This window comes from Manis javanica, chromosome 17 (genome assembly GCF_040802235.1).
Source record: "Manis javanica isolate MJ-LG chromosome 17, MJ_LKY, whole genome shotgun sequence".
Classification (NCBI taxonomy): domain Eukaryota; kingdom Metazoa; phylum Chordata; class Mammalia; order Pholidota; family Manidae; genus Manis; species Manis javanica.
Genome location: NC_133172.1, coordinates 17604015 through 17624597, shown reverse-complemented (window position 1 = coordinate 17624597; position 20583 = coordinate 17604015). Strand labels below are relative to the sequence as shown.

The following is a 20583-nucleotide window of genomic DNA, read 5'->3' as shown; positions in this document are numbered from 1 at the left end:
GGCTGGGCCTGAGGTATGTGTGGGTGTTCCGAGTGTTCTTCGTGGCATCGAGCCTCCCAGCTGTCTGCCTGTCTCCACTTGCTCCCTGCTTTAGGCCCACCTCCACTCGGCTGCCCAAGTCCCAAATTAGATATGGTGCCCCTTCTGTGTCCCTGTCCTTTGTTTCTTTATCTGCCCTTGCTCTTCAGAGGCCTACCTTGCCACTGCCCCATCTGCACCCCCCCAACACACAACTGAGGGTCCTGCCTGCCCCTAGTACCCACTTTACCTCCTCCAAGAAGTCTTCCCAACAGAGTTCCCTTGCAGTAGAGATGCCTAGCTCAGATCTCCGACCCTAGTCAGGTTCAGCAGTGGCACAGCCCTGCCTAATGCACCACCACCTTCTCCAGGAAATAGAGACATCCAGATGATCAGCTGTGGGGCTGACAAGAGCATCTACTTTCGCAGTGCCCAGCAGGTAGAGTGGAGTGGCCTTGGGGGCTGGGGTGGGGAGCTTATCTGGGGTGTCCTCTGAAGGCCCTGCCTGCCCTTCCAGGCCTCAGATGGAATACACTTTGTCCGTACCCACCACATAGCAGAGAAGACCACCCTGTACGACATGGATATTGACATCACCCAGAAGTATGTGGCTGTGGCCTGCCAGGACCGCAATGTGAGGTAAGGAGCTGCCCTGGTCTTGTTTCTGAGTGGGGCCTATAGGGGACCTAGTTGAATCTGTCTCTTTATGACCTGTCTACCTTTCTTCCCCTGCTCATTTGGTCTTTAGAAGCTGGGTTGGGTGGAGAGACCCAGCAGATATTTCTTAGGAACCAGCCTCACCCATTCCTAACCTCGGTTAGCAGAGGTTCCTTCTGACTGTCTGGAAGCCTGTGTGGGGTGACTGAGAGGTGCTGGTATGACTTACAAACTCCTTTGTTTACCTCCATACCGAGCACCTGTCTGGGATGGACATTGTGGGAGTCACAGCAGTGAACAGGGTTTCCCTAGGTCCTGCATTCACAGAGCTCACAGTCCCATGGAGGAGAGACAGACACCTCACCAGACAATGGCAGCATGGAGTGGTCAGGGCTGGGATGGAGGGCTTGGGGGCTTCTGAGGAGACCCAACCCCACCTGGGATCAAGCAGGGCTTAAAGGAAGGAACATCTGAGCTGAGCCTGGGAAGGTCATGGAGGAGTGAGCCAAGGGAGGGGAAACAGAAAGAGTGCAGAGGGCAGAGCATGTGCAGAGAGGTTCTCCCCACTTCATCTGCTCATTCAAACTGGGTGCCAGGTACTCAGCTTGCTCAGTAGCAGAGGAGACAGACATTAACTCAGTGGACACCCCAACACGGAACCTCCGTCTCCAGCCTGAGACAGTGTCTCATTCTCTGAGATAGGGTTTCAGTCCAGGCATCAGATGTGGGGAATAAGAGGTGGCAGGATACTTCTCAGGGAGAGGAGGGTGGCAGGTAAGGCTGACGCCAGAGGTCAAGAGGGGGCGAGTGGTCAGGGCCATGTTGGCCACATTATGCCCTCACCTCCCCAGAGTTTACAGCACCATGAACGGGAAGCAGAAGAGGTGCTTCCGGGGCTCCCAGGGTGACGAAGGGTCCCTGCTGAAGGTGAGTTGCTGTGGCCCCAGGTAAGCGGCACACCAAGACCTTCTGCACCACTCCCCGCTGCCCGCCCCCCGCCCCACTCCCAGTCTGTCAGCTGCCCAGATAGGCCACCTGAACCTATGCCCTCCTGGGCACCTGATCAAGGGTCCTGTACTGGCTGGTACCCACAGTGGCCTGGCTGACAAAGGATGCCTGGGAGCCAGGGGTGCCCAGACTACTTACTTCTACTCACTTCCCCAAGAGGAGGTGTTTCCGTGGTTTCTGTTTTGAGTTGCAGCAGGGTGGTGGGAAGAATCACAGAGGGCTGGGCTCCCTCATCAGGCTTTCGCCCTGCCTGGTTATCCAGGACAAGGTGAGGACCTTCTCAGAGCCCCTGGACCAGGGCAACTGTTAGCGGGCTCCAGCAGACCCTCTCGGAGCTCTGCCTCAGGCTGACTGCGATCATGGGCAGGCCTCCTCTCTGCTCAGGCCTGTCTCAGCATCTGTGAAATGTAAATAAAGAGCCTTTACCATAGAGTTGTTCTGTGGAGGAAATAAGTTCACACACGTAACAGTGCTTAGTACAAAGCCTGACCATCCCCAGTACATTGCTGTGGTGGTTAATTTCTTCACTGGTGAAATGGGAGCATGAGCTCGTACCCTAACCAGGGTGTGTGTCCTGAGGGCTAGCTGGGACAAGTCCATGTCCAGCACGAGGAGGGTCCTCATTCAGTGGGGGGCTGTGATGTGTGACCCAGGCCTGGCGATAGGGAAGAAGCAGGTACCCCAAATATCATATGGGCCCTCTTTTCGGCAGGTCCATGTGGACCCCTCAGGTACCTTCCTGGCCACAAGCTGCTCTGACAAAAGCATCTCAGTGATTGACTTTTACTCAGGCGACTGTGTTGCCAAGATGTTTGGCCATTCAGGTAGGTGTGTCCTGCTTGGGACACTTCCCCACCCCATCCCTGCACCCTTCTAATTCAGAAGAGCAGTGAAGCTTCTCTGCTCTGCTTGCAGAAATTGTCACTGGCATGAAGTTCACCTACGACTGTCGTCACTTGATCACAGTGTCTGGAGACAGGTGAGAAAGGCCTGGAAGGAAGCTGCCCCTGGCTGGCCTCCCTCTGGAAGTAGGTGGGACCTATACTGTGGGGAGAGCAGGGTTGGTGCCCAAAGAAGTCCCATCTGTTGCTCCCTTCAGTTTGCTCCTCTCCCTCCTCACAGCCCCCTTCCTTGGGTCTGAGGCCTTTAAGACAAGCCCCGGTTTGCTGGGATGCCTGCCCAGGCTGTAAGCCTAACACAGTCTGGGGCTCCCCGCACTAAGCTGACAGGGTGTTTTCCAGGAGGGGCCAGGGAATGGGGGTTTTGGCTATGGGGACCCAAGTGGCTGCAAGGTCAGATGGCTTCCATATTCTCCACTCTTCCCCGTCTGCATCTCTCTTTGGCCTCTGCAGCTGTGTGTTCATCTGGCACCTGGGCCCGGAGATCACCAACTGCATGAAGCTGCACCTGCTGGAGATCAACCACCGGGAGCAGCAGCAGAACATGAAGGAGCAGAAGTGCAGCAGCCACCCCAGGTCCTGGCTGCCACCAATCCAGCCCCCAGAGGAACGTCCTCCTGCCCTGGGCCCTGCCCCCTGTGCACTCATGGCCTAGTGGCAGAGACAAACTTGGGATACAAATTTACGATAATACATATGAGAAGGGTTTTGAAGAGAAAAAGTAAAATGATGGAGGGCCCGTGAGCAATGTGATAGGGGAAGCCCCAGGGATCTTCAGGGATCAGAGGAGGATCCTGATCCAGCCCATGGTGGCAGGGTAGGTGGCAGGGGTTCAGTGAAGTTGGGATGTCTTCTTACTCTTTAAAGTCTTTACGCTTGCAAGACCAAGTTTTATTTGAAGTGTTTTGTGTTCTGGTATTTGATTTGGGATTTTGGTGTGGAGGTCTAAGTTTGAGTGGGGAGTTTGGGTTTACCCTCTCTCCTGCCCTGGGGCTGTCCCTGTCTCTGTCTTGAGGCTCTGCCATTGCCTCCCCATGGGAGCCAGGCCTTGACATGACCCACCTGCCCTGCAGTAGTTGCAGAGGTACAGCCGATCTATGCACAAGGGAGTGGGCAGCTTCCTCTTCGCTCCTAGTTTTGAGCCTCTCACCATCCTTAGGGCTGGAGCAGGGTCCTGGCTTCGGGGCCTGCCTATGCCAAGCATGTTTCAGTCTCCAAAGGAGCTAAAATCTCATTGCTACCTCCCACTTCCCAGAACAGAACCAGTGAGAACAGAACAGCAGCTCTGTACTCAGGCCTCATGATCTGCTTTGCTTTCTGTCCCATTGCTGTGGCCCTTGGAGAGCTTTTCTTATTTTTTGAGCCCAGCCTTTGTTCTGTCTTACTGATTGTGGCTGTGTGTTTCTAGCAGAACAGGTGTCCCACATGAGACCTTCCAGCACCATCTTGATTGGAAGTCAGTAACATGTTCATGTGGAACCTAACACAGGGCCCAGCCCCACGCCGGTTCCCCTTACCACCCTATTTACCTATTTCTCTCTTTGCCATCCTCATCCTTGGCTTTAGGCATGAGACATACACATTCATGCCCAGCAAGATTTGCTCCCTCAGCCCTGGGGAGCAGACAGAAGATGAGCCGGAGGAAGAATGCGAATCTGAAGAGTCGCTGAAGACACCATCCAAAGAGAGCTTGGATCCAGGTTGGGAAAGGGACCCAACCAATGGGGCCCTATTTTGAACTCTTAGTATAGGGATCATCTCTGGGTTTCACCCACTACTTTGTTTTCCGGGCCTGGCACATAATGAAGCTCAGTAATCATATTGTTCAGGATTTTCAGTGTAATAGCAACCAGACCCTAATTGGCTTAAATTGGAAAGATAATTTATTGGCTCAAGTACCTGAAAATTTTACAAGAATATTGGCTTCAGGCATAACTGGATCTAGGTAGTCGAGTGATACTAAAGGAAGATATTTTTCTCCATCTCTTGGCTCTGCTTTTCTCCATGTTGGCTTTGTTCTCATGCAGACTCTCCCTTCCCTGGGGCAAAGGTTTCCTTAGCAGTTGTAGGTCAGAAAACTCCGTGGAGAAGAGAGCACCTCTTTCTCAGTAGCTCAAGCAAAGTCCCAGGGTTGTGACTTATGTTCCTGGTGTGAGTCATCTGCCCCATTCTGATTCAGTTACTGTGAATGGCAAGGCCTGAGTCATGTGGTCATCCTTGGGGACAGAAGCTTCAATCATCTCCATCTGACCAAAGATGGGGGTGGAAGGGGATATTCAGGGGAAACACAGGGTGCTGTTAACCAGAAGATAGAACAAGTTCTATTGTTCAAGCAAAAGGGAGAGTGGTAGCTCAATTTTATAAAAAGGCCAAGCCCTCTGTGAATTCTGCTCCTTTGCATATTGGCTTGGCTGCAAGATGGCTGCTTAAGTTCTAGGCATCAAAGGCATGGTTAAATAGGACATTCCCTCATGGAATCTCCTTCAGACAGGAAACTCTCCCAGAAGCCCCTTTGGGTTTCTCTCAGGTCCCATGGCCATGACTGCTCCAGCAATGAGAGGCTGGGAAGAGTGGCTAGCACTGGGTGCTGTCAGCCAATAAGAGGAAAACAGGCAGGGGCCAACCGGATGGCTGGTTGGTGAAGAAGAGAATATGAGAATTCAGCCTTAGGAAAAAAACAGAGAGTAAATAACTAATTTTCTTTGTTGCCACCCTCACACCTGATCCAGTGTCCCACCAGGGTGGCCACTTTTATCAGTTTGGTGTGATCCACACCAAACTGATAAAAGTGGCCTTCCAAATTCAGTCTATGTGGAGACTGGGACTCCTAGAGGCCGGCAAAGTAGGGGTGCCCTCCATGCACTCCTTTCTTCTGTGAGCCCTTTTGCCCCTCCATGGCTCTCCCTGGACAGCCCCATCATCCTTCCAGTCTCAGCTTAGGCAGCCCTACATTCATGCAACATGTATTTACTGAGTGCTGCCCTGTGCGAGGCCTTGTTCTGGCCGGGAGCTAGAGCAGTGAGCAGGGCAGGCAAATCTCTGCCTTCACAGACTCATTTTCTAGTGTGGGAGATAGACAGTCTTCAACAGGTAAATTGCATAGTGTTTTGCAAGCTGTTCAGTGCGATGGCAGAAACATCCTTATAGTCCTTTTCCTGAACATTAATATGCATATGTTCGAAACACATTAATATGCTAGCCATTGAAACACAAATTATGTCCACAAATTGTAGTATACTGCAGACATCACTCTGTTGTCTTTTTCCTCCCGTGTAAGTACCTTATCAAACTGGATATTGGTGGATACATAGCAAAGGCCCCCCCCGCCATCTGATCCTGAATACCAGCAGCATGGTAGGGTATTTCAAGGTGCCCCTGTCTAGGTGGGCATTTAGGTTTTATCTCACTTTACTCCATTGTGAATGAGGCTGTGCTGACTGCTCCAAGGCTGCCACTTCAGGCACATGTGAGTGTTTCTCCAGGCCAGACACCAAGTCCTGGCCCTGCTGTGCCCTGGGGTATTATGAATTATTTTGAAACAGAACCCCCAGTGCCTTCCAAATTCAGTGACTGCCGCACCCAGCAGTCAACATTAAACCCTCCACTCCTGGAGACTGGTCAATATTTGATAGTATGAAGAACTTAAATTTGTGTCATTTTTATGGGTGAAATATCTCCCATTGTGTAAATGTGCATTTCCCTGACAATTAGTGAAGTGAGGTGAAGCATTTTTTCGTAGGACTGTCGTTTCCTGTATTGTCTCTTTGGAGAACTGCCTGTTTATATATGCAGCCCATTTGTCTGTTGGGTTGTTTATTCTTTTTTCCTGGATTCTATGTCTCTCCAGATCCTCAGTGCCTGCTGACCAATGGCAAGCTGCCACTCTGGGCAAAGCGGCTGGTGAGTCTATGTGGAGACTGGGACTCCTAGAGGCCAGCAAAGTAGGGGTGCCCTCCATGCACTCCTTTCTTCTGTGAGCCCTTTTGCCCCTCCATGGCTCTCCCTGGACAGCCCCATCATCCTTCCAGTCTCAGCTTAGGCAGCCCTGCATTCATGCAACATGTATTTACTGAGTGCTGCCCTGTGCGAGGCCTTGTTCTGGCCGGGAGCTAGAGCAGTGAGCAGGGCAGGCAAATCTCTGCCTTCACGGGCTCATTTTCTAGTGTGGGAGATAGACAGTCTTCAACACGTAAACTGCATAGTGTTTTGCGAGCTGTTCAGTGCGATGGCAGAAACAGCCAGGAGTGCCAGGGAGTGGTGGCAATGTTCAGGTAAAGAGAAAGGGCCTCACTTGGGGAAGTGCTATTGGGGCAGAGTTGGAACAAGTGAGAAATGCGGGTCCTGGGGCAGAGTGTTTAAGGTAGAACAGTGTGCAAGGGCAAAGGCCCTGAGGCAGTGTCGGGTGTAGTGTGCTCAAGGAGTACAGGGAGGCCCAGGTGCCTGGGTTGAGGATGAATGAGGGGTGGGAGTGGGGGGCTCAGAGGCAGTGGGGCCGGATGGGGTGGGCTGTGGTGCATTCCCTCCGCACTCCTTACTGCCCTCCCCCACTTCTTTTCCCCAGAGCACCAAGATGGAGAGAAGGGAGGGCTTGGAGCTGAGGAAGGCCATGATCTGCCTCAGGTGTTCATGGCCCTCCATGGCTGCCTCTGAGAGGCAAGTGGGGGGACAGAGGAGGCTGCTGCCAGCAGGAGAGATTGGAGGCTGGATTGGGGAAGAGCCGTTTGGATTTTGGTGGTTTTTTAGATGGAGCCAAACAACTGGATAGGAGGAAAAGAAGGACTGAGCTGACATTAGGATTGAACGAATGGCTGTTAACTTGAGGGAGGAGCAGGCTAGGAGCTGGTGGGTTAGTGGTGGGCAGCAGAACCCTAAACCCTAGTTTAGATGGTTTATGTCAGGAGAAATGTCAGACCTTAGATCCAAGCCTAAACTTCCTCAGGGAAGTCCTCCTTGCCATCCCCTCCTCTGCAGACCGTCAGGGCATCTGGCTGTACTCTCAGGCCCAAGCTTCCCCTTATCAATGCATATACAGTTGGAATTACATTCAACAAATATTCACACCACACTCTCTGTGGGCTCTTTTCTGACTTTTGTATCTATTATCTCATTTAATCCTCATTGAGGTAGGGGCTTTTTACATCTCCATTTCACAGATAGGAAAACTGCAGCCCAGAGAAGTTAACTTTTCCAGGGTCACACATAGGAATTAGAGGACATGGATTGATCCTAGGCAGGCTGGCTCCAGAGCCTGAGTTCTAAACACCCACCCTCCTGTCTCTGAAGCAACAGTCTTGGTAGGAGGCAGTGGTGGGCAGGACCATGGTGGCAGGAGAAGTCTGTATCTCGATGTGTTTGGATGGCAGAGCTGAGAGAATTTGCTGGAGAAATACAATGTGGAATATGAGGGACAGTATAAGAGAGAGCAATGAAAGATGACCTCAAAGTCTGGGGCCTGAGCAGCTAGAAAGAGTAACTGAGGTAGGGAAGGCTTTAGGAGGAGCAGGTTTACAGGGAAGATCCAGAGTTGTTTCCAATATGTTCACTTGGAAATATCACTAAACTGGAGATATATCTATATAGTCTAAATGTAAATACACTAAATATATCTGAAATACACTAAACTGGAGTAGATGTATGAAATATCTACAACTGGAGATGTAGAGCAGTTGCTTGAGCATTTCTGAAGCTTAAGAGGAAGTTACAAGCTGGAGATACGTGTCTGGAAGTTGTTTCTAAGTAGTGTTTAAAGCCAAGAGACAGGGTGAAGTCCCTACAGTGTCCCTGGACCTTGGTGGAGTTTTTGAGCACTTGGCTAGCTACCTGACTGTCCCTTGTCACTGTCAGCTAGGAGACGACGATGTGGTGGATGGCTCGGCCTTCCATGCCAAGCGCAGCTACCAGCCACATGGCCGCTGGGCAGAACGGGCTGGCCAGGAGCCCCTCAAGACCATCCTGGATGCCCAGCACCTGGACTGCTACTTTACCCCCATGAAGCCTGAGAACCTGGAGGCCTCTCTTCTGGATACAGTGGAGCCACGGAGCCTGGCAGGCCTCCTGAGTGAGGTACAAACTGCCTGCCTGCCCCAGCCCAGCTGGCCATCCCTACTCTTCCCGGGACTTGGAGCCTTAGCACTCTCGTTTTGAAAATAAGGCTGATTGTCCCACTCCCAGGGTGCAGGAGGATTATATAAGATGGTGGAAGGCAGGAAGTTGATCCCTGAGCCTGGTGCACAGTGAGACTTTCCAGGGTAGACAGGAAGTCTGAGAGGTGGGTCACTTGGGGGTTAAGAGCTTGGGTCTGAGAGCAGGCCTGGGCCTGAGTGGGGGCATCTGAGCAGGTGAAGCCCTGGCCTACCAGGTCCTGGCTCTATGACATGCTGCTAGGCTTGCCTCTCTGGGCTTCAGTTTCCAAAAAAAAAATGGTCATTAAAGAAAGGATAAAAAAGATAAAAAGATTTCTAAAAAATGGTCAAAATCTCTATAGCATCTTACTACACTGATGGACAGTAACTGCAAAGGGGTGTGTGGAGGGGACTTGATAATATGGTGAATGTAGTAACCACAACGTTGCTCATATGAAACCTGAGCATAAGATTGTATATCAATGATACCTTAATTTTAAAAAAAAGGTCAAAACAAGAAATCCCTCAGGGCTTTTACAGGAATCCAGTGCTTAGAACAGAACCTGGGCCCTCAGAGATGCTGAAGCAACTGTAGCTCTTACTCTATTATTTTCCAACAAAAATCTTTTTTATGCTATTTTTCTTTTTTGTAATAGTATGTAAACAACTCTTAGGTATACAGTCTGACGAATTGTTACCTATGTATCCACCACCCACATCAGAATATAGAGCATTTTCTCCCTCCTGAAAGACCCCCTTGTGCCCTTCTAGTCAGTGCTCCACCCAAGGGCACCAGGATTCTGACCTCTCACTGTGGACTGGTTGGCGTGCTCTGAAGTTCATGTGAATAGGGTCTTACAGGGTTGGAGCCATGCCTGTTTCTCCTGTGAAGGGGCTGATGCTGATTCGGGAGGAGCACAGAATGAGGTCATGATGAGCAGGGCACTTGGCCCAGGCTCACAGTGAGCGTCCAACAGAGGGGGCTGCCATCTCACCCACATCTTTACTATTACTGTCGGTGTGGACGGGACACCTAGAGGCTTGCAGAAGGCCCTGGTTGCCACAGCTGCCTCAGATGGCTGTGCTCTCTTCACCCCAGTCAGAGAGTCCCCAGGAGGATGGCTGTGGGCAGCCCTCCTTCCTGCCCCTCCAGAGGGCATCCTCTGAGGACAGTGAGCTCATCATCTACTCCCTGGAGGCAGATGTGACAGTCACAGAGACAGACAGGTGGGTGTCTTTTGCACCAAGGGGAGCCTTGGTTGGCAAGAAGCAGCCTCAGTTGACAGGCAGACCTTGGAAGAACCATTGCCTGCTCCCCTCCTGGCCCTGTGGGAGCGGGGCAGAGGGGGGGTGGTCTGGCCTCAGCTGCGGCTTCAGTTTCCCCTGTTCCAGGTGGAGGTGCTGGGAGCCTTTGGAGGAGGCAGGAGAGGCAGGCAGGACTCCCAGTAGGAGCAGGGTGTGGATGCCTAGGGGTGCTGGATGTGGCTGGTTGTTTACTAACTGGTATGTTTTCCTCCCCTTGCGCTGCCCCCACTGGCCCTGCAGCGAGTCCTGCACAAAGGAGGGAGACGGGGAGTCTGGAGACCCGCGAGGGGCTTCCTACCACAGGACCTCCTCCGTCAGCTCAAAGGATCAAAGCCCACCTGAGGGTGAGTGAGGGTGAGGAGGCAGGCACCCTGTGGCTGTCTCTTCTTCTGGCCAGGCCCCTTCCTGGTTACTGACGGTGACCCTGACCCCGTCATCCTGAAGATCAGAGTCTGTCAGACAGACAGTGGTCCCTTCTGCTACCCAAGGATTCTGGAGCCCAACTGCCCATTAGCAAGAGCCCAGCTCTGTCACTTTTTGAAGTGTAACCTTGCAGATCCATAAGAATGGGAGCAGGTATTATCATCCCCATTCTCCAGGTGGGGAAATTGAAGCCCAGAGAACCTGAGCCACTTACCTGACTCTCCAGCCAGAGCCTGTCTTCGGGCTCCTGACCCCTATCCTGCTCCTCCAGACTCAGGGGGATCAGAGGCCGACTTGGAGTGCAACTTCATCACCATCCATTCCTCCCCTCCGTGGCTGAACCCAGGCCCCCGCTTTGATATGACCATGCCCCCTACACCAGGTAAACAGGGGCTAGACACTGGAAGGGCAGTGCACAGACCTGGCTAGGAGACGGTCATGATGAGTAACCACTGGGCCCACATCAGTACTGCACCTGATGCCCGCTGAGCCTCCATTTCCTCATCTGGAAAACGCCTTTCCTCAGCCTGGTGGCAACAGGGTGTGGGACCGGCAAGTCCAGCTTTTTCCATTGTTAAGCGTCTGTGTCAGGGCAGCTGCCATGACTCGTGGTATTGACAATTCTCTCCTGCCTGCCCCCCTGCCCCACCCCTTTGCCTCTCCCAGGAAGCCCGGGTACTGCAGAGGAGTTGTCCCATCCTGAGGTGCCAGGCATATGCAACAGCTCCCTGCCCCAGACCCCTGAGCAGGAGAAGTTCCTCCGCCGCCACTTTGAGACGCTTACTGACGCCTCCTCTGAGGGTAGGGTCCTGCCCCTCTCTGAGCCCTGCCTGGGCATGCCACCTAGTGCTGGGCACAGTGTGAGCGTCTCTGGGGTAGGGCTTCCCTTGGCAGTGCTTGTAGGGTGGTGGGAGGGCACAGGTTTTATCTTAAGGACTGAGCTGCAGTTCCCTCTCCTGTTCTGTTTGGACCCATTGCACGTTTGCTGCCTTTGATGGGGGTTTCTGAGGACCTGCTTGCTGGCCTTTGGGTCCACCTAGGCCCAGGGCTGGTTGGCTAGAGAGACTCAGGGCTCCCTGGGCGTCTTCCCTAGAGCTCTGCCATGGGTCCCTGAGAGACGTGAAGGCCTCTGAGACTGAAGACTTCTTTAGTCCTCGGCTGAGCATTTCAGCCCAGTTCCTGTCACGGCTCCAGGAGACATCCAGGTAGGAGCTGGTGATCTAGTGAACCCCTACCCAGTGTTCCAGCTGTCTATAAGGGGCTGTGTCCCCTGCGGTACCCCCAGGGCAGCCACAACCTCCTGGTTTCCTCCCAACAGGTTCACCCACACCTTCCCTCCCCAGCTTCCCCTGCACTTGGTGGAGTCCCCAGAAGTCGAACTCACAGACCTGGTGGGCAGCCAGCCCAGAGCAGAGCCCATGAGAGCAGGTACTGACTGTGCCTCCCCAGGCAGGACCAACGTGAGTACTGGGCTACCCACCTCAGGACTCAGGGCTGGGAGCCAGGAGGCCTTCTCTTCACCGCGGGCTGTGCTTGCAGGTCCTCTCTGAGGAGCAGGCTGAGGCGCCCCTTGAGACTCTGGAGGCCTGGGGCCCACCAAGTGAGTGCCTCCTGTCCCCAAATGAATAACCCTGGGGTCTCAGCCAATGGCCCTGGGTGCCCAGCTTGGACCATGGTTGGGGATGGGCAGGGACCACTCGTACCCTGAAGCCACCCTGGGGTGGGGCCCTGTGCCTCCACCCTGTAGCTGGAGTGTGAGAGTAAGCTGGCTGCTTCCTTTACAGCCCCCTGCCTCACAGGCCTGGTGCCCTGGGTCCCCTCCTCCGCAGTGCTGCCCACAGAAAGGAAGCTGCCTACACCTACAGCCCTACCTGCTCTAGACCTGGCTCAGGGTGTCCACACCCCCTCCACCGGCTCCTACAGGAAAGCCACTATCAGCTCCCGTGCCAAAATGTCACGCCACATCTCCCTGGAGGGCAGTGAAGATCCTGGCCTGGCTGAGCTGGCCAGGCCCCTCCGAAGGCCTCCATCGATCAGGGAGCTGCCATCCCTGGGCCAGGATCTCCAGGCCACCATCACCATGGCAGCATCTACTGACAGTGAAAGCCGAGAACCTGCCCTGTCCTGTGGCAACCATGAGACCCGGGCCAGCCTTAAACTGACCCTGCCAAGCATCTGTGACAGGCTTTTGCTGCCCCGAGCCCCAGTGGAACCACCCACCACATGTGTCTGGTCCCAGGAGCCTGTGGTCACCCAGCCCAATGTTACAGTCACAACAGACCCCAGGCCTGTCGATGGGAGCGCCCTGACCCTTAAGCCCCTCAACAACCCTGCTCACCCGAACAGCCCCCCACTTCCAGAGACCAGGCCTGGGGTCCCAGGCAGCAGCATCTCTCTCCTGGAGCCCGCCTCTGGTGAGTACCGCCCTTGGGATAAGAGATTGTCCCCTGAGCTCATCCCATGTACCAGCTGACTCAGGTCTAAAGGTGGTTGTGACCTGGCCACAAGGGCTGTGTTATTCCTTCACTCATTTACTTAAATATTTAGAGAGTACTTTCTATGTGTTGCGCTTTGTCTAGGCCCTGGGAACATGGGAGGACTACAGAGAATTAACACCTTAACTGGGGTAGATGCCCAGACTCAATTTATAAGTTAAGTGTTTAGTGTATCAGAAAGTGATAATGTGCTGAGGAGAGAAATAAGAGAAAGGGTTTAGGGAGTGAGAAGTAAGGACACTGGTTACAGTGTTCAGTAGGATAATGAGAAAAGGCTATTGGGGCAAAGGTGACATATGAGCTGAGACATGCAGGAGAGGAGAGGTAGGGAGGGAGCCTTGGGGACTAAGGGGAATGTCCCAGGCAGAGAGACAACAGATAGAATCAGCCCAGACACCCTGGCCTCTCTTAGACCAGCTGGAAAGCAGAGGCATCTTCTCATTCTTTCCCCTCTACCCCCAGATGCGCTCAGTCTGGACACTGGCAGCCCTGGACACTGGGGGGAGTCCAGGGTACCAGCTGGGATTCTGCCCCCAGCTCCCTTTGAGCTGAGCAGTGTGGGGACCCTGGTGCACAGACTGAAGACTGCCTTCCAAGAAGCCCTGGACCTTTACCACTTGGTGAGCCAAGCCCCAGGGTCCAGGGAGAGGGCTGAGGGGACTCCCGGGGACTGCCTGGCCTGGGTCCCTGACAAGGTTGGCACCCCTTCCAGGTGGTCTCCAGTGACCAGGTGAGCACTGAGCAGCAGCAGGCACGGACTGAGCTGGCTTCCACCTTTCTTTGGATCCACAGCCAGTTAGAGACCAACGACTCACTGGTTGGGACCGATGTGGCCCCTGCCCAGGCCCTGCCCAGCCCAGGCCCCCCATCCCCACTGACACTGTGCCCCCTGGCCAGCCCTGATCTGCATGCACTGCTGGAACACTACTCAGAACTGCTGGTACAGGCTGTGCGGAGGAAGGCCCGGGGGCACTGAGGCCTGGCAGCCCCTGCCTCCACCTCAGTCCTGCTGCTTCTGCGGAAGTAGGTATTTTTAAGCAAATAAACTGACAGCTGGAGGAATGGTTCCTGGTTCCTGTCCTGGCGCATCCACAAAGCCCACGCTTCAGCTGGATGCAGGGAAGGAGGGTGGAGAGCAGTGCTCTGGTGGACTAGCCCAGGGATCTCTGTCAAGCCCTAGTGCTGAGCCCTGCTTTGGGACTCTGTTGGTGGAGAATATGCGCCCAACATTCCCAAGAAGTCTGGGGACTAGTAGTGACAACCCCAGCACCTGGCTCCCATGTCGCCTGTCCCATCCCATTGAGCTGCTGTGGGGTTATGTGTGGTCCTTGCCTAGTAGGGCCCAGCTGTACCCCAAGGGCCAGCCATTCTTCCCTGCCCCCTACTGATGCCCAAGAACCCACTGGAGCTGCTTTGCTCACCATGTGCCAGACCCTGGCCAGCAGCATCTCCATTGCCAAACTGTTGGCTCATGGCCCCTGGGCCAGGCCCATGCTGGATCCTATGAGGTTCAGGCTTTTGTTCCCATCTGCAGCAGAAATTGAGGAGAGACAAACAGGTTTACCCACTGGACATCCGAGCAGCATGCTCAGGTCTTCCAGCAGCTGGGACCAGTAATTCCTTCTCCAGTGGGAGCTTCAGGATCCCATGAGCTCCCAGTACTAGTACCAGCTTCCCCAGGCAGTAGGCATCTAGCCCCATGGCACGTCTGCAAGAATGCCCCTTGGGACCACAGAAAGCCTCCACTGACCCAAGTCTATAAAAAGGAAGCCAATGGGGGGCAGGGCCCCCCAAAACAGTCTGACCACATGGCTTACTGCAGCCTGACCCGCTTGCCGGTGAGTTCCTCCGTGCTGTGTTTGGTGGTCATAGCCCACCAGAAACAGGCTCAGAAAGATCTGGTGTCTTGCCCAGGGTCCCACAGAACTAAGACTCAAACCTAAACTGGCCTGGTAGCAGAGCCAGACCCTTCAACATGTGGACATGGTCCTCTGCTGCCTCTGTAAACATTGACACACATCAGAATCAATCATGCAGTTGTTAAAAAAAATCCTGCTGGCCCCCAGGTGCCTGTCACCGTTCAGCAAGTTGGGGTGGAGTGAGGATGTGTGCCTTCATGGCATTCGCCTCTGGAGAGTGAAACACACAAAGTAACTGTGAGACTTGGTGAGTTGAGGAAATTCACTGTGCTGGTTGAAGGGTCAAGGAAGGCTTTTCTGAGCTGACATTTGAGCTGAGGTTTGCTAAAGGGCACAGGCCATGTAGATGTTGTCCCAGGACAGTCACCAGGCAGAACAGCTAGTACCAGAGGCCCCATGGGGGGATCAAACCTATGTGTAAGGAATAACAACAAAGCCAGGATAGCTGAACAGAGTTAGGGGAGAGAGTAGGAGAGGAGGTAGAAGAATGGGGTCTAACCATGCAAAGCCTTATTGCTTCATGACATTTAAATCCAAGAAACATTTGCAACAATGTTTTTCTCTTCAATACCTGATCTTGGTGTGGAGAGATGCCTGGTATTATTTATTTCTCAAGGTTCCCTCTCCCTGACTCAGGGAGTTGGGGTGGTCTAGAACTCATAGGTGGGCTGCACCTCTGCTAAGGGCTCCCGGCCCAGGTCCACAGCTGCCCCAACAAGCCTGGAAAACCACCCTTCCTACGCCTGCCTGGCTTGGCCACAGTAGCCTAAGATCCTTGATGCAAGGTTTGGCATGCAAGCCCCTGGACACCAGGGGACCATTTTGAACCACTCTCCCTCATGGAATTTACCCTCTTCTGACCCAACTCCAAGTAGCAAACTCCTGGCTTTCAGGGGCCCAAGCTGTAGGGGACATATGTTGATGTTCCTGCTCTGTCACCCTTTGTGAATCTGAGTTTCACCCTCCAGCATAGGCCCTCACAGCTGCAACACGGGTGCCGTAGCACTCAGCGGTACCCCCTCATCCAACCAGGGGCAAAGCCTTGAAGCAAGGCAGCTGCCAGGGTAGTGGGGAAAAATAAAAAGGCTTCCTAGATGTCTCCTCCCCTTTCAAAGCAGTCATAGGAAACAGGAATAGAGATTGTTTCGATTTGCTTCGACAAACATTTCTCCTCGGCATGTGACTACTTAAAATTGGACTCTCAGAACAAAAGGAGGGTGGGCTGGTAGTGAGAGAGGACCTGGTGTCTCTGCCATTCTCCACTTAATGCTGAGCTCTTCAGCCCTGGAAGGACCACACTTTGTCCTTGCACTAACCAGCTGGTTTAGCAACCACTGCTGGTGAATGTGTGTGTGTGGCTTGTGAATCTACAGAGTCCCAACAGGAAGAGGACAGCATTCTCACATGAGGTATTTCAAAGAGTTGAGTGATGGGATCATTTGCAAAGGAGTGGGTAGAGAGTAGGGAAACCACAGGGCCAACACAGTACCCTGGGCTGGTCCCAGGTAAGAGCTATTGCCCTCAGCCCCCACCCCGGCCATGAGGCACAAGGGGACAAAGTGCAACCCAGAAGAGCACATCCTGGAGAGAGGGCTACCCTAAGAGGAGCTGTGTCCCTTGCACCCCCACAGGGAGGGAGTTGGGCGGAATCCCCTCTCCCATCTTCAGGGCTCTCCATGGCTCAAGCCCTCCTGGAAGCCAGAGGGCACAGGAGGCCAGATGCTGCTGCCCACCCAGGTCAGCCTCCCAAGACATGGAATAGAGCAGAACAGGACAGAAAGAGTTCCTGGGGGCAAATAAAGACACCCAGGCCCAGATTTCTTCTCTAATGTGTTTTCAGCAACACAGGAACGTTACCCCAAGAGACAAGGTGCTGGGCATGGAGAACTGTGCACTTGAGAAGAAACAGAGTGGCTCCCTCACCCATTTGCTAGCTCATTCAGTGCAATTTGCCTCCTGCACTCCGTGCTGGGCACATCCCAGATAGCACACTGCTAGACCTGTGCTGGGCACTCCAGTCATGACTGCATGAAATCCAACAGTTGTGAGAGGGAGACACTTAAAACCCCATTTTAGGGATGGGTATATTGAAACTCAGATGCTTGCCTGACCACCCCATTCCTCAAGACTCCCTCAAAACCTCTTGTGTATGTCTGCCACTTGCCAGCACCCATGCTAAGCAGTCTCTCCACATGATCTACATGGGTCCTCAGCACAAACCAGTGACTGATAGGAGACTCATTAGTCCTATTTTCCAGATGAAGAAGCCAAAGCTCAGCACAAAGAGACTTGCCCGGGTCCTGCAGAGATAACGTGGCAAAGCTCTGGGCCAGCTGCCTCAGCACTGCCTCCCTGCTTCCCCAAATTAAATCAGCAGGACAACTCCCGCCAAGTGTGAAGAAATGAAATACTGCTTCTCGCATCCCGAAGCCTCTGTATAGCCTGTTCCCTTTGCGTGAAAACTTTTTCCTTCAGGGCTCATGCCCAGGAAGCCATCCTGAACCTTAAACTAGATCAGGGGCCTCTCCTGGGCACCCCAGTACCCCTGAGTTTTCTTGATTGCAGCTTGGATCCCTCTGCCTGGGCTTCCTGTCACAGGTGTGCTCATTCTGGGCTGTCACATGTTTCCCCCATCACTAAGTATGTGTTCATTTTCTGTGCCAAGTTAGGCCTAACCTATAGTTAGAGCTCAGGAAATTGTTAGATGAATAAATGAAAGTAATGGTATGGGGAATATTCAAAATCCTTAACCCTTGGTTAAGAGGCCAAACAACCAAGCTAGAGCACATCCCAGCTAGAGTGCTGAGGGTAGAGTCCTGGGAGCCCCTGCCTCTATCAGGTGATTCCTTTTAGTTCCTGGACAGGAAGGGCGTGGGGGTGGTGTTCCAAGCAGTCACTAGGAGCTGGACTATTAATAAACCAGCATTTGAATGCCTTCTACACCTAAGCAGTGCTTCTGGCTGAATGTCAGCTCTGGGCATCTGAAGATCAGAGAGGTAGAGCCTCCTGCTTAAGATGCACGGCCTGGATGCTCACTCTTCCCTTACCTACTGGACCCTGCTAGCCCTCCACCCTCTGGAGCAAGCAATCACAGTCACCCCTGTCCCTGCGTCCTCAAACAGCTGCTGTGATTTGAATAACCAAGCAGGCTGTTGGATGTCCAGTGGGGACTGATTTGCCTGGCAAACAGACCCTCAGGTCCTTGGCCCTGCTAGTACTGTGGGAAGACACGCAGCCCCCCTGGGGTCTCTGTTTCCTAAGAGCTCTTAGCACACCTAGGGGCTGCTTAAGCTCCAGTCTTGCCCTTGTTTGACTTCCTTGGGGGGTCCTAAAGCTGGTCTGCTCCGGGGCTGGAGAGTGCTCTCAGGAACCTGGCACACAGGAAAGGGCAGGAATGGCAGGCCCTGTGGCAGAGGTAACTGGAGACAGCAGAGTTGGCTCCCTGGGCCTGTCACAAAATTTGCATGGAGAGAATGAGGCTCCTCCATGGCTTCCCCTCCCTTCCCACCCGGAGAGTCATCCTGGGGATGAGGTCTGACAGCAGGTGGAGGCAGCTTTTGTGTGCCTGTGTGTGTGTGTGCATGTGTGTATGAGTGGAGCCATCTCATCATGCCCCGTGCCTTCCTCGTCAGGAGTCGGCGTCCACAGCCACCTAACTGGGGCCACCTGCCTGACCAACTTCGAGGAGACACCTATGTCCCAGGTGGGCCCCTCACTGGGCCCGGAGGTGCGGGGTAGGGGAGACACAAAGTATTACTCTGGCTTCTCTCCTCAGACTGCAACAGCCTTGGGGGGCCACCAGCACATCAATCTTCCAGCCTCGGGGATCCTTGGGCAGCGGTGAGTCTGCAGCTGCCCCACAAGCCCCTGCTGTTTCACCCCCTCTGCTGTCTGCCTCTGCAGAACCTGACTGGCTCTTACTTCCCCAGCCCATTTGCACATGCCCCTCCAGCCTCAGCCCCTTTCCATCCACTGTTCTCTGCTGGGATGGCCTTTTTTTTTTTTCTTCATAGCTCAGGTACCCACCACCCAGCATCCAAAATGGTATTTAAGTCTGACCCTAGGCCTCATTTAACCACATGGTTTCCTATCAACCTATCCCTCTGTCTCCCCCTACCCAAGGAAACCATCTCTCTGAATCTTGTGTTGTTATTGCTCCCTTTTTTTCTTTTTATGCAGTTTTATTGCATCTATGTGTACTGTTACGGAGTTATTATTTTTTTATTGAAATATCATTGATAGGCCTTTCTATTCTTAGTAGAGAGCTGTTAGACTTCATCCCCAGCACCATTTCCCCATGGTGGGAAGCCATTCTCTGCCCCCAGGGATCTCTTTGTCCAGTGGGGCAGAGGAACAGGATTCAAGCTGAAAAATGATTTGAGGGGTGGGGACAGGAGATTGGGGCCTCTCATAAGGGGTATTCAGCTGTGAATTCACTGGCAGAAGGGAAGCACTAGGAGTGCAGATATGCTTGAGATTATTTCAGTATTTATTGAGAGCTAGGGACTATTCTAGGCAGGCAATGTGTATTTAGCAGGAATAAGACAAAAGTTCTGCCTTCCTGAAGTTTATAATCTGATGGGGGCTGCAGATGTAGGCAATAAAACTAGAAAAATATGTACGTTGGAAGTTGGTATGTGCTATGGAGAAATATAAAGCAAGGTAAAAGCAATGGGGGATGGTCAGGGAAGGCCATGGAGAGGGTGGCATGTGCACTCACAAATAATAGTCTCTGACCTTCCCAGACCTCCTTGGCTCTGTTCTAGGCACTCCATTTGCTCTGGTCGGAGGTGGGTGGTAGGATGGGCGGGGGCAGTTGGTGGTCATTTGGTGGGGTTTAACTCCCACATCCCTCCCACAGCCCATGCAGGGCACTCTCGCTGCCACTCCCAGGGGCCCTGGGACACTTGGCTGCCCACTCTGCCCCAAGACCTTTCCACTGCAGCGCATGCTGACTCGACACCTCAAGTGCCACAGTCCTGCACGCCGCCACGTGTGCCGCTGTTGTGGCAAGGGCTTTCACGATGCCTTCGACCTCAAGCGCCACATGAGGACTCACACTGGTGAGGAAAGGCAGGGACAGGGAGGGGCTACTGGGCCCCAAGTAGGGGTAGAATGGAATGGAGGGAAGTGCCCAGAACACGGTGTAGTGTACCTCGGATCCCTGAGGGTGGATGTAAGGTGGAGGCAGGGTAGAGGCCAGCTGAGGGGTGTAGATAGAAGACAGGCACTGGTTACAGGATTTAGGTCCCAGGTTAAAGAGTGCAAGGAAAAGGCCCACTCCCTCTTTCCAGGGGAAAGAACATCCTATGAGGGTGGGGACACAGGTGTCTGGCTCATATTTGCAGTGGGTGGAGGCAGCAGATGGTGGGACATAGAGGGAGTCTGGCGAGCTTAGAATAGGAATGGGGGAATGCAAATGGAAGACAAAATGTGGAGACTTTGGTCTAGACGTCATTGCTCTCTGTCCACTCCTGCTCTGGTCCATGGATGCAGGGATCCGGCCATTCTGCTGCAGGGCTTGTGGGAAAGCATTTACACAACGCTGCTCACTTGAAGCGCATCTTGCCAAGGTGCACGGGCAGCCAGCCAGCTATGCTTATCGTGAGCGCCGTGAGAAGCTGCATGTATGTGAGGACTGTGGCTTCACCAGCTCGCGGCCTGACACCTATGCACAGCACTGCGCCTTGCACCGCTCTGCTTGAGACCGCACCAAGTAATCAGCCCGTGAGAGGCA

At 53.4% G+C, this 20583-nt stretch overlaps 2 protein-coding genes across 6 annotated transcripts in view; both read left to right on the top strand.

Annotated features, from left to right (window-relative positions):
* The window catches only part of WDR62 (WD repeat domain 62), a 61129-nt gene extending 41407 nt beyond the window's left edge, over positions 1 to 19722 (top strand). For 3 of the 5 annotated variants that reach the window (XM_073226015.1, XM_073226014.1, XM_037021435.2), the window contains exons 15-33: positions 390 to 457; positions 536 to 657; positions 1527 to 1602; positions 2396 to 2507; positions 2599 to 2662; positions 3036 to 3158; positions 4149 to 4282; positions 6430 to 6482; positions 8427 to 8645; positions 9804 to 9931; positions 10250 to 10353; positions 10704 to 10814; positions 11099 to 11233; positions 11526 to 11637; positions 11751 to 11892; positions 11972 to 12032; positions 12217 to 12846; positions 13390 to 13547; positions 13640 to 13985. In XM_073226015.1, the coding sequence (XP_073082116.1) occupies positions 390 to 457; positions 536 to 657; positions 1527 to 1602; positions 2396 to 2507; positions 2599 to 2662; positions 3036 to 3158; positions 4149 to 4282; positions 6430 to 6482; positions 8427 to 8645; positions 9804 to 9931; positions 10250 to 10353; positions 10704 to 10814; positions 11099 to 11233; positions 11526 to 11637; positions 11751 to 11892; positions 11972 to 12032; positions 12217 to 12846; positions 13390 to 13547; positions 13640 to 13903 (2816 nt within the window). In that variant the 3' untranslated portion in view covers positions 13904 to 13985. Of the gene's footprint in view, positions 1 to 389; positions 458 to 535; positions 658 to 1526; positions 1603 to 2395; positions 2508 to 2598; positions 2663 to 3035; positions 3159 to 4148; positions 4283 to 6429; positions 6483 to 8426; positions 8646 to 9803; positions 9932 to 10249; positions 10354 to 10703; positions 10815 to 11098; positions 11234 to 11525; positions 11638 to 11750; positions 11893 to 11971; positions 12033 to 12216; positions 12847 to 13389; positions 13548 to 13639; positions 13986 to 18621; positions 18687 to 19707 lie in introns of those variants that run through there. The other 2 variants (XR_012126695.1, XM_073226016.1) reach the window with 2 other exon arrangements.
* OVOL3 (ovo like zinc finger 3) lies at positions 15844 to 20551 on the top strand. Its single transcript, XM_073226017.1, has 4 exons — positions 15844 to 18549; positions 18622 to 18686; positions 19708 to 19909; positions 20343 to 20551. Exons 1-4 carry the CDS (start codon positions 18456 to 18458, stop codon positions 20549 to 20551), a joined length of 570 nt encoding a protein of 189 aa, XP_073082118.1. The 5' UTR covers positions 15844 to 18455.
* The last annotated feature ends 32 nt before the right edge of the window (positions 20552 to 20583 follow it).

What these genes read in the sequence shown, in the direction of transcription:
- OVOL3 (XM_073226017.1), top strand. Translation starts at nt 18,456, where the DNA reads ATGCCCCGTGCCTTCCTCGTCAGGAGTCGGCGTCCACAGCCACCTAAC. An exon ending in AGGAGACACCTATGTCCCAG is followed by an intron (nt 18,550 to 18,621) that starts GTGGGCCCCTCA and finishes TTCTCTCCTCAG; the next exon opens with ACTGCAACAGCCTTGGGGGG. An exon ending in CCACATGAGGACTCACACTG is followed by an intron (nt 19,910 to 20,342) that starts GTGAGGAAAGGC and finishes CCATGGATGCAG; the next exon opens with GGATCCGGCCATTCTGCTGC.